This window comes from Sesamum indicum, linkage group LG13 (genome assembly GCF_026168435.1).
Source record: "Sesamum indicum cultivar Baizhima isolate 11 linkage group LG13, ASM2616843v1, whole genome shotgun sequence".
Taxonomy (NCBI): domain Eukaryota; kingdom Viridiplantae; phylum Streptophyta; class Magnoliopsida; order Lamiales; family Pedaliaceae; genus Sesamum; species Sesamum indicum.
Window position 1 is genome coordinate 7,736,061 of NC_142669.1, and position 14,414 is coordinate 7,750,474.

General features: G+C 34.8%; 1 protein-coding gene and 1 long non-coding RNA gene across 5 annotated transcripts; one reads left to right on the forward strand and one right to left on the reverse strand.

The window, feature by feature from the left end:
- The first annotated feature begins 159 nt into the window (after positions 1-159).
- LOC148784461 (putative LRR receptor-like serine/threonine-protein kinase At1g56140) lies at positions 160-8,521 on the forward strand. 4 transcript variants are annotated; one of them, XM_088877249.1, is made up of 24 exons: positions 190-696; positions 1,524-1,701; positions 2,733-2,804; positions 2,920-2,991; positions 3,068-3,139; positions 3,273-3,344; positions 3,582-3,653; positions 3,760-3,828; positions 3,917-3,988; positions 4,092-4,163; positions 4,226-4,297; positions 4,460-4,531; positions 4,651-4,716; positions 4,851-4,916; positions 5,024-5,068; positions 5,166-5,230; positions 5,592-5,968; positions 6,074-6,272; positions 6,343-6,516; positions 6,639-6,757; positions 7,046-7,262; positions 7,350-7,581; positions 7,685-7,835; positions 7,927-8,521. In XM_088877249.1, the coding sequence occupies exons 1-24, from the start codon at positions 465-467 to the stop codon at positions 8,335-8,337; spliced, it is 3,249 nt and encodes a 1,082-aa protein (XP_088733375.1). In that variant the 5' UTR covers positions 190-464; the 3' UTR covers positions 8,338-8,521. The 4 variants fall into 4 exon arrangements, with proteins under 4 accessions (XP_088733377.1, XP_088733375.1, XP_088733376.1 ...); XM_088877250.1 differs by having other exon boundaries at positions 3,917-3,942; positions 4,058-4,163; positions 7,341-7,581; XM_088877248.1 differs by having other exon boundaries at positions 191-696; positions 7,341-7,581.
- Positions 8,522-9,971: 1,450 nt separating this feature from the next.
- On the reverse strand, positions 9,972-13,310 carry LOC148784462 (uncharacterized). The gene is made up of 2 exons (XR_016063752.1): positions 13,138-13,310; positions 9,972-11,458 (listed from the first exon to the last, which is right to left on the reverse strand). It is a non-coding gene; the product is annotated as an uncharacterized LOC148784462 (long non-coding RNA).
- Between the last annotated feature and the right edge of the window lie 1,104 nt (positions 13,311-14,414).

The window sequence follows — 14,414 nt, forward strand, 5'->3', positions numbered from 1 at the left end:
TCTTTTAGGAGACACAAGGTGGTGATCATAAATTTCGATCATTACCTGATATAATTTTCACAGACTCGATTTATTGTTGCCAGAAAATTCCTAACTGGGTAACCCACAAAATAATTGAGAATTGAACCACAATGCAACACACCAACAATTCCCATTGTATTAAAGTTTACTACATAGAAATATTTATTCAAAATAATTTCCATGAGATCTTCCCCAAAAGCAGAACAGAGAGTTGTGCAACTTCCCCCCAACCACCCTAATAGCAGGTCACACTATGTTCTGCAAGATATTATAATCCAAGAAACAAAACGAAAAAAAAATCAACAACGACGGCGAAAACATAAGTCGTTTATTTGTTGAGGTTGTCTCATTTTTTACAAGCTTGTGGTTGTGGGTTCATGTCAATAGATATATACTAGCTAGCAACCTCTGCTCCACAAAGTATCTTTCATGCGATCAAACTTATGGAAGAAATTGATATATATCTTCTTCCATCTCCACAATCTTGCACTGAGCTTACTTCTGTTCATCCAAGTTATAACTTAGAAATGGCGGCTGCGGCGCCTCCAATGCGTCAGACCTCACGGCGGCGCTTGCTGGTGTTGTGCTGTGTGGTGGCCTTTGGCCTACTGATGGACACCGCTGGAGCTCAAACTAGAACTACTAATGCCACTGCCACCACCCATCCCCTTGAAGGTGTGCCCAATGATCAGTGAAGTCGTTTTTGTTAAGGAATAATTAGAAATCTTTCTATTGTTAAATTTTACGGCTCGGATTTATCGATATGTATTATCGTTATTATATTGTGTTGTCACTAATATTTATAGTATCAGTTTGTGTATAATTTTTATAATTAATAATTATATAATAACAAAATTATCACTTAGATTTTATTGCCGTGATAATGAATGCTTCCCTGAAAAAGGAAACAACTGAAACTACTCGTGATTCCATATTTCCAAGTTAAACCATGTAATAATTGGTTGACAAGCGCAATCTAGAGTTGGAGAGGCGGTGCTTGTTTTGGACGCATGTTGTGTTTAATTTTTTTTTCCTATAGTTTCAAAAAGATTTGGTATTTTTTTGGTAAAAAAAATGAGATTTGAATTTAATAAAGTAAAAAATTAATTCACTCTTATCAAACTAAAAATTTTCAATGAAATTATTAAAACTTGAGAGGTAGTCGTGATGATTTAACTAATTTGAATATAAAATATGTGTATTTTGTGTTGTATCTTGATATTACAAATATTGCTTATTTTAAATTTATGAGAATTAGAAATATATCTATACTATATAAAAAGAATAGCATGCAATAATAAAATAAAAAAAAGTTTATATATAGTATTAGTATCATGTGATATCCAATTTTTTTAAAATTCTCCGTACCATTGTGCCGTATCGTGTGCCAATCCATGCATCTTAGTTTTTCAAAATTGTTGAGAAAAGCTGAAGTTGACAAGATACATTCTTTAATTTTGGTTCCGACATTTGGTGGTAATTGATGTGAATGTGATCCACAGCAAGAGCACTAAACGCCATGTTCCGACGATGGGGGATTTCAGCCACAAACAACTGGAACATTAGCGGTGAATTATGCAGCGGTGTAGCCATTGATGACACAGAAGTTATAACCTTAAACCCTGGCATCAAATGTGACTGCTCCTACAATAATGGCTCTACTTGCCACATTACTGCTCTGTAAGTAGAAACGTTGGACAAATTTTCTAACAATGAGTTTCTTTTGTTTCTGTTTCCAGCGGGGCAGGGCAGGTCTCGGGGCAGATGCTCATGGACTTGGGACCCTGTCCTGGACTTAAGCGGATCCTAATTCTTTGGATTCACTACTCTCTCCATTTTTTGGACTCGAACTCATTTTATGAGGGGCAAGTCTTAGGCGGGTTTTTCCTGTTCAATTGACACCCTTACTTTATATATAGGTGTTTATTATATTTAGACCTTATTTAATAATATAAAATTATATTTTTTATTAGGAATTTTTCAAAATTACACTTGCCACCCTCGTGAGAATCTTTTGTTTAGAACTATTACATTTTTGCTAAAATTTACATAGGAAATACTAATGTCAACAGAAAAACATTATATAAGCTTGTAATTTTATCTCTCATCCAACATTCTCATAATTATATTTTATGCATATAAGGGATAAATATAATATATATAAAACAAAAAATGTGTAACTGTAATATAATATTATTTTTGAATTACAGTCATGAGATAAAAGATAGTTTAACACCACTATTGCATCTATTATAAAATGAAGACCATGAAGATGTCAATATGCCTACTAGACAAAATACTAGTGAAAGAAACAAATAATGGTATTAAGCTTACCCCATGTACATGAACTAAGAAAGAACATAAAAAATGTTTAGTTTTTTCGTTTATTAATAGCTATTTTTTGTCCAACGTCTATAATTTGGGGAATAATATTTAATTATAATTACACTCTTTTGATTATAATATATATATATATATAAGTATAAAATATTATAAGGGGATTGTTAAATAGAAGTCAAATTGAAACTTTATGTATTTTTTTGACTGAATTCATTCAAATCCTAACTGAAGGAAAGGGAATAATGGTGGGAGGGATTGTAAGTGTAACTTTGAAAGTATTTTTGGGAAAAAGTATAATTTTACATATTTGGATAAATCTAATTGTAATTAACCCTTACATATATACTGTTTCATGTGGTCCTACTTTTCAGGAGAGTTCAAGCATTGAATGTCAGCGGTCCGATTCCAGACGAGCTCTGGAGCTTAACCTATATGGACGATCTGTACGTGTAATTTTGATATCAGTTTTTTCTCAGGCATATCATATTGTTAATGAGAAAGGTGTGTACTGTATACTATAAAAGTAACTACCTTTCCTCTTATGTTTTCTATTTGCAGGAATTTAGGCGTAAATTATTTGACGGGTCCAGTTCCAGCATCCATTGGCAATCTCAGTCGCATGCAGTACTTGTATGCATGTTGTTCTCTCTCTTTCTCTGTTTCTGGCTTAATGCTCATTCTTAATCAACCATGTCTGTATGATTAGGAACTTTGGTGCAAATGCATTATCAGGGGTGATTCCAAGGGAGATTGGATTACTAACTGACTTAAGATCATTGTGAGTCCCTTTAGCTAGTTTCATTCATTCAGCAGAGTAGTTTTCGTACATGATCGAGTTGAAATTTTCTTACCGTATAAAGTGTATTCTTACATAGTGTTACAGTTTGATGTCGTATTCGCTTTATGTGTAGGAGCTTTAATACAAACAACTTCTCTGGTCCTTTGCCCTCTGAACTTGGGAACCTGTCAAGGCTAGCACAGATGTAAGGTTAATTATGTTGGTCTTAAGACTTATTTGAATTCTGAATATTATTTAAGCTTAAGCTCATGATGCATATTTTAATCGCATTCGGCAATATTGACCTGTAACCAAATCATCGTTTGCATTGTACATCTCGATTCATCCTCTGATCATTTTGAGGCACACATGGTTTCATTTGAAATACATACCCTGCAAGGGCAACCTTTTTACTTGTGCTTTTGTCTTTCATCTTTGCCAGATATATTGATAGCTCTGGAGTCAGAGGACCAATACCTCCAACCTTTGCTAATCTTCAGAGCTTGGAGAGAGTGTGAGAGCACAAATAAAATCGTTTTTCTCCTTTACTTTGTCTCAACCCATGGAGAAGTAATCATTTTATTTGATTTTGTCGATGGAAATCATCGTTGGGAGTTTAGGTGGGCATCAGACACTGAACTCACAGGCCAGATCAGCTTCATTGGAAATTGGTCAAACCTCATTCAACTGTGAGACGATGTCCATTTTTCTTCTATATGTTAGTTTCATTATCTATCATTTTATAGCTTAGGACACACTTTCTCAATATGTCGACAGGAAGCTTCAAGGAAATTTATTTGAAGGTCCAATACCACCATCGTTTTCTGGTTTAACGTCTTTGAATGACTTGTATGTGTTATCTTCTTTTCGCTTTGTATTTTGCATAATGTCTATTTCTTCTTACATTGCTTGCTGCAGAAGCTAATTTGTTTGGTCCGGTTTTGATGCTTAGGAGGATAAGTGAACTGTCTAATGGCATCTCTTCACTCGACTTCCTCAGAAATATGACTTCTCTAGCTACCTTGTAAGGACTAAACCATAGCTTAGCTTGCACGATAATTATTTTGACTGAGACTTCTTTCGCAGAGTTTTGCGGAATAATAATATTTCTGGTTCCATTCCTTCATTTCTTGGTGAACTTCCGCGTTTGGCTCTAGTGTAAGTATCGCTTTCATGTTGTGATTCTGAAAAGCATATAATTGAGACCACAGCAAGAAAGTTGTTACCCTGATATGAGCTTGAAATTTTACATACCTGATTATACACTTAGATCCCAGTTATGTATTAATCTCCGACAAATGTGTTGATTCTATGTTTCAGGGATTTGAGCTTCAACAATTTAATGGGAACAATTCCAAATTCTCTTTTCAATCACGGGGTTCTCACTAACTTGTAATTAGTTTCAACTCCTTGTAATTGATAGCTCAGTTTTGGAGACGCTTTCTCCAAGCCAAACAAAAAGAATGCAATAATATAAGAACGCTACTAAGTTTGTCATTTTAAATCTTCAGGTATCTTGGTAATAACCGGTTAACCGGAGCACTGCCATTGCAGAAGAGTCCATCTATCAAAAATATGTGAGTATTCCTGTTATATGGAAACTTGCTTGTTTTGTGAAAACAAGATCAACTTTAAGTGGTCAAGAATGGATTGTGCAAAGAAAGATACAATTCTCAGGCATGCATGCTCACATCCTACTCTTTGCTTGCAGAGATTTATCATACAATGAACTATCAGGAAGCTTTCCGTCTTGGGTTGGCGAGCAGAACTTACAACTGTATGATTGAAAGAACCCAAATTTGTTCTAAGTCGTCCTTTCTAATGTTTTCTCATCCTTGCAATTGCTCTAGCTCACACTGATATCAATATCTCTCTTTGGTGTAGTAATTTGGTCGTAAACAACTTCACCACTGGTAACTCTAATGGCAGGTGAAATTGGATACACACATTCAATGAAACTTTCATTTAGATTTACTCCTCAACTACTCGTGTATATTGATCATAACAAACCTTTTCTGCTATTTAGTGCTTTACCTTCTGGATTGAATTGTCTTCAGAGGAACTTTCCTTGCCATCGAGGATCTCCTATTTGTAAGTGATATATCTATTTCATCTACCCAAAATGATTCTGATAAACATTATGCTATATTTGCTATAAGTTTGTTGGTAGAAGATTAGTTCGTTAATCAAGTAAACCATTAAGTCATTTCAAAGTAAACTTAAGATCAGACCACTTGAACCATGTATACATCTGATAGACTAACGTTTAGTTTTGAATATGGAGAAACATTGTCTATGAGAGAACATTCTATTACATGACTATTTGTTGCAGTGCTAAAATGAGAAGGCAGACATTAGTCTACAGCGTGAGGCAATTTTCATTGCATTGCTAACTTTAGTTACATCTTCTACAAAGTTAATATTATTGACAATTAAATGATTTTTTGGGCAGATTCCAGCTTTGCAATTAACTGTGGTGGGATGCAGATTAGGTCCTCTGATAAGATCATATATGATATGGATAATGATCCTCTTGGTCCAGCAACACATTATATGACCCCTACCGGCAGATGGGCAGTTAGCAATGTTGGTCTGCCTGTTGACGGTGATAGCCCACAATATCAAAGCTCCACTTCATCCCAATTTACAAATACTTCGGATCCGGGGTTGTTCCAAACTGCGAGAATTTCAGCGGGATCATTAAGATACTATGGTTTGGGCCTGGAGAATGGTAATTACACTGTCAGACTCCTGTTTGCTGAGACAATAATTCTTAGTACTTGGAGAAGGAGGAGTAGGGGAAGTCGTGTGTTTGATATATATGTCCAGGTCTGTGTTAAAGTAGAAACTTTACCAAAGTGGTTATATCTTCATAATTCATTTCAAATACTATATTTAGCACCAGCAAATGATATGATCACACTTATTTTTCAGGGGAATCTGGAAGTGAAAGATTTTGACATACTAAGAGAGGCCAATGGAATCTCTTTTAGAGCTGTTGTGAGGGAATTCAATGTTCAAGTGTTGGAAAATTATATTGAAATCCATCTCTTTTGGGCAGGAAAAGGGACTTGCTGTTCACCTGCCTATGGTACATATGGGCCTTTAATTTCAGCAATAAGTGTAACTCCAGGTATATACAAATTCAGAAGTTAGTTATCTCGAATCCAGTGCCAACATCGACCACTAAGTTTTTTTTACAGATTTCGTTCCTTCGGTCTCAAACAATCCTCCTGGTGGGAACAAGAAGCGGACTGGTCTGATTGTGGGGATCATAGTTGCAGTTGCGGTCATTGTTGCAATTTTGCTCTCTATAGTGGCCGGAACATGTTATATCTTTCAGAGAAGGAAAAGGCAGAAAAAGCTTGAGGACAAAGGTAAGAAAGGACTTGGAATGCTGCATTTTAAATAATATCTTGGGTATCATTTCTAATGGTTTACATACATACCGAAAACAAAAGTGGATTATCTCTCTGAACTGGTTTATGTGTATTTGCAGAGTTGTTGGGGCTTGATGTGCGACCTTACACCTTCAGTTATACCGAACTTAAAACTGCAACAGATGACTTTAACCTTGCTAACAAGCTAGGCGAGGGAGGATTTGGACCTGTTTACAAGGTAAATGAAATTTCAAGGTCATAAATCATAAAGATGATCCAACAATGTGTCCTCCATTAGAAACATTAGACCAGAAAATGATCTATCAGGAATTGAGATGACACATGAGCATTGGAATTTGAAACGAAACAAGAAATAAGGAGAGAGGTGATAATGCATAATGTCTACTGCTTGTGCAGCTATTTCTACATGTTTCGATGAACTTCTATAGCTGATGAGACATCTTTATCGTTTTCTCACCAATGAAGCATTGATAAACAGGATATTCACTGTATTGAGCATTAACAGGGAACACTTGAAGATGGAAGAGTAGTCGCCGTTAAACAATTGTCTGTTGCATCGCGTCAAGGAAAGACTCAGTTTCTGGCAGAGATTGCGACTATATCTGCAGTGCAACACCGTAATCTTGTGAAACTATACGGTTGCTGCATTGAGGGAGATAAACGTTTGCTCGTTTATGAATATCTCGAGAACAAGAGTCTTGATCAGCTATTATTTGGAACTGGTAAATTAACTTTATGCTTATATGTTATACAAGAGTTTTTTCTGCACTGAAGTTATAATTGATTTGCTTTGACGAAAGTTGGAACAGAGAGTAAATATTTATATCTCGACTGCACAACACGTTACAACATATGCTTGGGGGTAGCAAGGGGCCTTACTTATCTTCATGAGGAATCTCGGTTGCGAATTGTTCACAGAGATGTGAAGGCCAGCAACATTCTACTTGATTCCGACCTCACCCCTAAAATCTCCGATTTTGGCTTGGCCAAATTGTACGATGATGATAAGACCCATATAAGCACTCGAGTTGCAGGCACAATGTAAGATACATTCACAACTTGAAGATTCATCTTACAGAAACATTTCAACTTCAAATTAAAGTGTGCGTCTAATTGCGTTCTTTTTTCTGGTCCGATCGCGCAGAGGGTATCTAGCACCTGAATATGCAATGCGTGGACGACTTACCGAGAAGGCTGATATATTCAGCTTTGGAGTTGTAGCTCTGGAGATCATTAGTGGAAGGCCGAATTATGACCCAAGTTTTCAACATGAGATGAGATATCTTCTTGGATGGGTATGTCCTCTAGTTTCAACCTTCCAAACTAAGTCCGGGTTAGAATTTCCTCTAGTCTTGGTTGACGTGAATATTTTATATGCTGTTTCAGGCTTGGAATCTGCACGAAAATGATAGGGAAATTGAGCTGGTCGACCCAACTTTACCACCACAATATGATGCAAATGCAGTGAAAAAGATCATCCATGTAGCTCTTTTATGCACGCAAGCGTCGCCAGCCTTACGGCCCTCAATGTCCCGTGTGGTGGCAATGCTCACCGGAGACGTTCAGGTGTCGTCCGTCACTTCAAGACCGGGATACCTAACCGACTGGAAGTTCACCGATGCAACTACTTTCGCGACGGATGCCGAAAGCTCAACATCAAAAGCTAATATTGGTTATATGAATTCAACAACGAGTGCAACCATGATAGCTGATGGTTCAACACCAACAACTGATCTTAGTTACATGAATTCGACTACAAGTGGGGGCAGCCAACGGTGGATTCAAGATTGTGTATAGCAACATTTTAGACAGTTTAAATATTTGTTTGTTGCCCATTTTAGGGTGAATTGCATTGACACTTTCGAATTATGTTTTATACAAACACACACCTTCTATTATTTGTAAAATTGTAAGTACACTTGTTGTAATTATTAATACGCCTTATTCATGGCAAAATCGTATCCAAACTCATCTTAAAATACATTACACTACACTTCTTTAGGGGAGTACATATAATTTTATAAAAACTACAAATGTTTGTTTTATTAAGCTTAATTTTAAATAATGTCGATGTAATTTTTTTGTTTTCCGATATTTGCTCCGCAGAGTTGTTCTCTAAGACCTATTAAAGTGTCTTGCACGATTCTCCTAAGATATGATCATTTGGCTCAGTTTTTCATAATCATTTTTTAGATTAATTTATAGCAAAATACATTTTGCTAAAAGCTACAATTGGTAGATTTTAATCTCACCACAATTATATTTTAGCTGATTAGCGATTGTATCTATTAGAATTTACTAAAACCACTTGATATGAGGTTATTTTTGAAATTTAATTATAATTGACAATTGTATAAACAATTATTGAAATATTGAATCCAAACACCCAGTCATTTTTTTTCTAAAATCAATTATTCCTAGATCAGTTCTTTAATAATGAATTATGCAATCGTTGCTTATTTACAATTAAATAATTGTAAATAAAAAAATAATTTCTTATTTTATTTCTAATTACAAGTTGATAAATACTTATTTTATCCCGCCGCCCACACCTAATAAATTTGAGTTCAAGTCCATGAATTTCTTGATAGATGGCTCCCTAAGTTTTAATTTAAGATAAATTACAACGAGTTCCGATGATATTTAAAAGAATTTCAATTTTTGTTGTTTGGAAAAGTATAAGTATCCCTTATTTTAATGGGTCGTCTAACAACTAGCCAAATCTGCTAGTATTTATTAGGTTTCCATCTATTTTTATGAGTTACCAAAATATCCTTGTAAACTATGAATTATGATTTTACTTATTTTATAAAACTTTCTAGTTTTTTGGACCAAGTGGATAATTTTTTTTATAATTTTTAAAATTTTTCCATCCACTTTGTCTATTTTTTAAAAAACAAATTATAACAAGGACACAGTTCACTGCAAGAAAACAGACTTTCAGAGACAGAAAAATCCGTCTCTGAAGCCTATATTTCCGTCGCTAATAGTATTAGCGACGGATAAATTCCATCAAAAAATCTGTTGCTGAAAGCCCAATGGCTAATTCCGTCGCTGAATCTGTCACTATATTTTTGATGGAATATTATCCGTCTTAAAATCTGTCTCATTTAACAAACAAACTTAGACAAATCGTCTTTAAATCCGTAGTTGATCTGTCTGAAAATCCGTTGCAAAGATTGTCTTATGTTGTTTTCTCTGAATCCGTCATTGAATCCGTCACTGAATCCGTCACTAATTCCGTCATTATTTCTATGGCTGATTCTGTCACTGAATCCGTCTTTAATTTTATAGCTGAAGACAAAGTTCCCTTTTACTTCAATCCCTAATTTTTTTAAGCAAAGCTGAAATAAAATGAGATTAAATACCTGGACAAAATAAAATATCACAATTATAACAAATAAAACAAGCATCAACCAAAACCATACAAAAACTAAGAAACCAACAAATATACTTAAAGTGGAAGTATGAGAAATACTATCGTTGTTTACCCAGAAGACTTGCAATTCTTCATGTTCACAATTATACACCAAATACAATCATAAAAATGTTTGAAACATCGCATCATTCAAGAGCTTGCCTCTTTACTTAAATACAAGAATAATCACTATTTAAGCTCCAATACTCTTTAATTTGCACCAAAATCATAAATTGCCTAACGCTTTGCACCAAAATCTTGTTGCTCATTGGGTCCAGATCCACCTGCAAACCGGCGATTGGTATACCCCACCTCTTGATTTAATTTGTGTACCATTTCTTCAAGCTCCACCGCCCTTCTTTGTGCATCTTCTTCCCTCCTCTTGCATCTTTTTCTCTCTTTCTCGCATCTTCTTCCCTCTTCTGCGACTCCTCAAGAGCCTGCTCTAGCATCTTTTTACTTTCTGCTTCTCGTCTTAAAAGTTCTTCTTGTATTTTCATACTTAACTCATTATATTTTTCATCCATTACTTTCATTAACTCATTATATCTTTCTTCATATTCCCTAGGAGTTGAAGTAACAGAAATTCTACTAAATCTGTCAGAAGATTGACTATGCCCAAATCCATACCTGAGTACTTTAACTTGTGTAGGATTTTACTAAGATACTATTTGTGTAGTTTAAGGTATATTATTTATCAAGTCATCTATCAATACCTATTCCACCATGTGGAGTATTTTCATGTCAGTTTATCTTTCATTGCTCATTTTCACCCCTTTTATCATGTTTAGCTTTTCATTATACCTTCTTTTTTTCCTCCTATTAAATGTAGTTCTATCTTGCTGTTTTAGAAGAACTTCTATCGTAATGTTTCTGGAGGTAAACTGAAGCATACCAGCCTTTATTCACAGTTGTATGTATGTTACTGCAGGTTGCTGCTTTAATATTAGAAAATACTTTCACATCCAGAGTTTTATCTAATAAACCTTCAATTCTGCAGTAAGGCAAAGGGTGCATAATCCAGCATGCATCCAAGATTTAAGTGCTTTATCCAGTTCTTATTTGAAACAAGATCGATTAATAACACTAATTCCAGTTTTAAAGCACCGAGCTTCTATTTTGTGTCATATACTTCCTGATTGGAAACAGAAAAGTAATTCACTAGTCATTGGTTTAGGAAGAAGCAAATACAATTGAGGAACAAAAGGACCGAAAGCATATCTTTTTCACAATCTTATCGGAAACAAAAATTGATGAATACATAGAGGAACAACAAGGAATCAAAAGCTGATGAATACACTTAAGTTAGATGTTTCAAGAAATTAAGGGAATCATGAAGGACAAAAACCAAAAATTGTGGTACCAACACATTAAAGTAAGTGACAGTTATTTGAGGTCAGAAAAGATCAAAGGAAAGCTCTAGAAGTTTGAAGGTAGGCATACCTCCTTCAACACAGCATTGGCATGGGAAGTTGGTTCAACCTCTCTCACAAGTACACCCTGCAGAAAATTAGGAGACTATCAGGAGGCGTAAAATAGGCCAACCAAAGAAAAAAGCAGCAAAATAGTTGCTTTAGCAATCTGGCAACGGAAAACCAAAATGATAGTCAGAGTTAACCAAAATGATAGAAGATATTTACCAACATAAGTATCAAATTATGCTCTTTTTGTTCTTCCCAGTTAAAAAAGAGATGGAAAAAGAATTACCATAAAGGACCAAGAATTTTAAGTACATAGCCTCATATCAACTTGTCTCTGCCAGACAGGCATGCCAGTAACAATAGGAGCTACCAGAAAAAGTGACACAATGGAGGAGTCTAAAGAACAAACAAATAGCAAAGGGAAAAGGTGGAAGAAGAGCTGAGTTAACAGTGCTTTGAAATTAAGAGCAAATTTATCAGCAGGAACGACAAACAACATAACTTGCCACTTAAGATCTGTACCTCAGAGTGTGCTACATTTGTGAACAATGCAAACAAATATTTTGCTTCACCAGATAATAACATCCAAAAGCATCATCTTGAATGCCAAAGCAAGCACCCCATATTGCCTCAAGAGCTCTTAATTAAAGTATAGCCAAATTACTCTTAGCATCCAAGATATTTATCCACCAAACCTATTAGTTGAAACTTCCAGAATCCAGATAGATAATCAATCTCAGGGCATATATTGATGAAAGATTCTGACATTAGTAAAAAAAAGAAAGAAACTTGCTATTATCATATATCAGCAGCAAACACTAACCAGCACATTTTGTGTGAAGGAAAAACATGGTACAACGTCAAACTCCTCGGTTTATCTATCAGTTTAATCATTGCACATATCAATGACTCAGTCAATAGAATTTGCATGAAAGTCTTTAGCTCTTACTTTCCACTTCAGGAGGGTCAATAAAAAATAATTAGTTAATGATAGGAATTGGTAAATCTTCCTCCTATTTTCGGATGGCCAGCAATCAAAATCCATGAATTTCGATCAGTTAAAAGTACATGTTTGAGTCCCCCAAAAGAACATATCTCATCCAGACAACTATGACATCTCTGCAACATATCTCCAGTCCTAAATACACCATTTTAATATTTTTAAAGCCAGCACTCATAGAAATCTGTGCCGCGGCTCACTCTTAGAAATGTTAGCATGCAGCACTCAATTGAATAAGTAGCGGATCTTTTCATGATGAAAAGCACAATACAACGAAAATTACTAGTTCATGGAAGCCTCACCGGTGTATTTCCCATTCTTCTCAGTCAATAGAATTTGCATGAAAGTCTTTAGCTCTTACTTTCCACTTCAGGAGGGTCAATAAAAAATAATTAGTTAATGATAGGAATTGGTAAATCTTCCTCCTATTTTCGGATGGCCAGCAATCAAAATCCATGAATTTCGATCAGTTAAAAGTACATGTTTGAGTCCCCCAAAAGAACATATCTCATCCAGACAACTATGACATCTCTGCAACATATCTCCAGTCCTAAATACACCATTTTAATATTTTTAAAGCCAGCACTCATAGAAATCTGTGCCGCGGCTCACTCTTAGAAATGTTAGCATGCAGCACTCAATTGAATAAGTAGCGGATCTTTTCATGATGAAAAGCACAATACAACGAAAATTACTAGTTCATGGAAGCCTCACCGGTGTATTTCCCATTCTTCTCATAATCTTCAACAAAAACTAACCTTTTTGTTCGAATAGCTCTTTCCTCCACTGGCAACCCACGAATAGCTGCGCAATACACCGGCGAGTTGTTGACGGCAGTGAGTTGTTGACGGCGGCACGACGAGAAAAGAAGAAGAATTTCAGCGAGAAAAGGAGAAGAGTTTTAGCGTGAAAAGAAGAAGGGCTTCGTACCTGACTGCAATTTGGGGAAAACATGCAATTGGGGATTTTGAGGTTTAATTTTATTTTTACTAACAATAATAATTTTTAAAAAATAATATTATTAAAAAAAATAAATTTTTAATATTATTAAAAAAACAAAATTTATTTTTAATTTTTATTTATAAAAATATGAAATAAAGATGGAAGTAATGACGGAATAAAAGACGGAAATAAAAAAAATATATTTTTTTGAATCCATCTTTAATTCCGTCTTAGATTTTGAGAATCTAAGACGGAAATATTCCGTCTTAAATTTTTTGTTTTATTATCAAGTCAAAGACGGAATCAAAGACGGAATACTTTTTATATTTTTATTTTTTCCCAAAAATTTCTATTCGTAAAAAATTCAGTTAATATAAAGATTTATTTTATAATTTTAAGACGGAAACATTTTCCGTCGTTAAATCCGTCTTTGAAAGGTTAAATTTTTTTGACGGATATATTTTCGTCTTTGATTTTCGTCTCTGATAGCCTGCTCTCTTGTAGTGGTTGTACAATTCAAAACATGTATCTAAAAATTACATAATTTCATTAAACATAAAAAAGATAGTTGTAATGTTTCAAACAATAAAGAGATATTCATACTTATGTCGAACCTTAAAAGAACTTAGATTGCATTTGAATTGAAGAATTTGAAATCCTTAATAACAAATTCCTCAAATATATTTAAATAATTCTAAATTTAAAGGATTTTAAATCCTCCAACTCTAATTTCGAACTTTATTTTAATGAATTTGAACAGTTGCTTGTTTATGAGTATCTCAAGAACAAGAGCCTTGATCGACTCTTGTTTGGAACTGGTAAATTAGCTTTAGGCCGATATGGACATATATCTCGACTTGGAAAGAACGTCACCACATATGTTTGGGAGTAGCTAGAAGCCTTGCTTATCTTCATGAGGAACCTCGATTACGAATTGTTCACAAAGATGTAAAGACCAGCAACATTTTGCATGATTCTGATCTCACCCCTGGTTTGGCCAAATTATATGACGAAAACAAAGACCCACATAAGCACTCAAGATCCATTTTACCGATGCAACTACTTTCGTTGCTAATGCCAATGGCTCAACACC

Coding starts and splice junctions, on each gene's coding strand:
- LOC148784461 (XM_088877248.1), top strand. CDS start 465: ATGGAAGAAATTGATATATATCTTCTTCCATCTCCACAATCTTGCACT. Junction 2,992..3,067: donor CTCAGTCGCATGCAGTACTT/GTATGCATGTTG, acceptor CTGTATGATTAG/GAACTTTGGTGCAAATGCAT. Junction 4,164..4,225: donor ATGACTTCTCTAGCTACCTT/GTAAGGACTAAA, acceptor CTTCTTTCGCAG/AGTTTTGCGGAATAATAATA.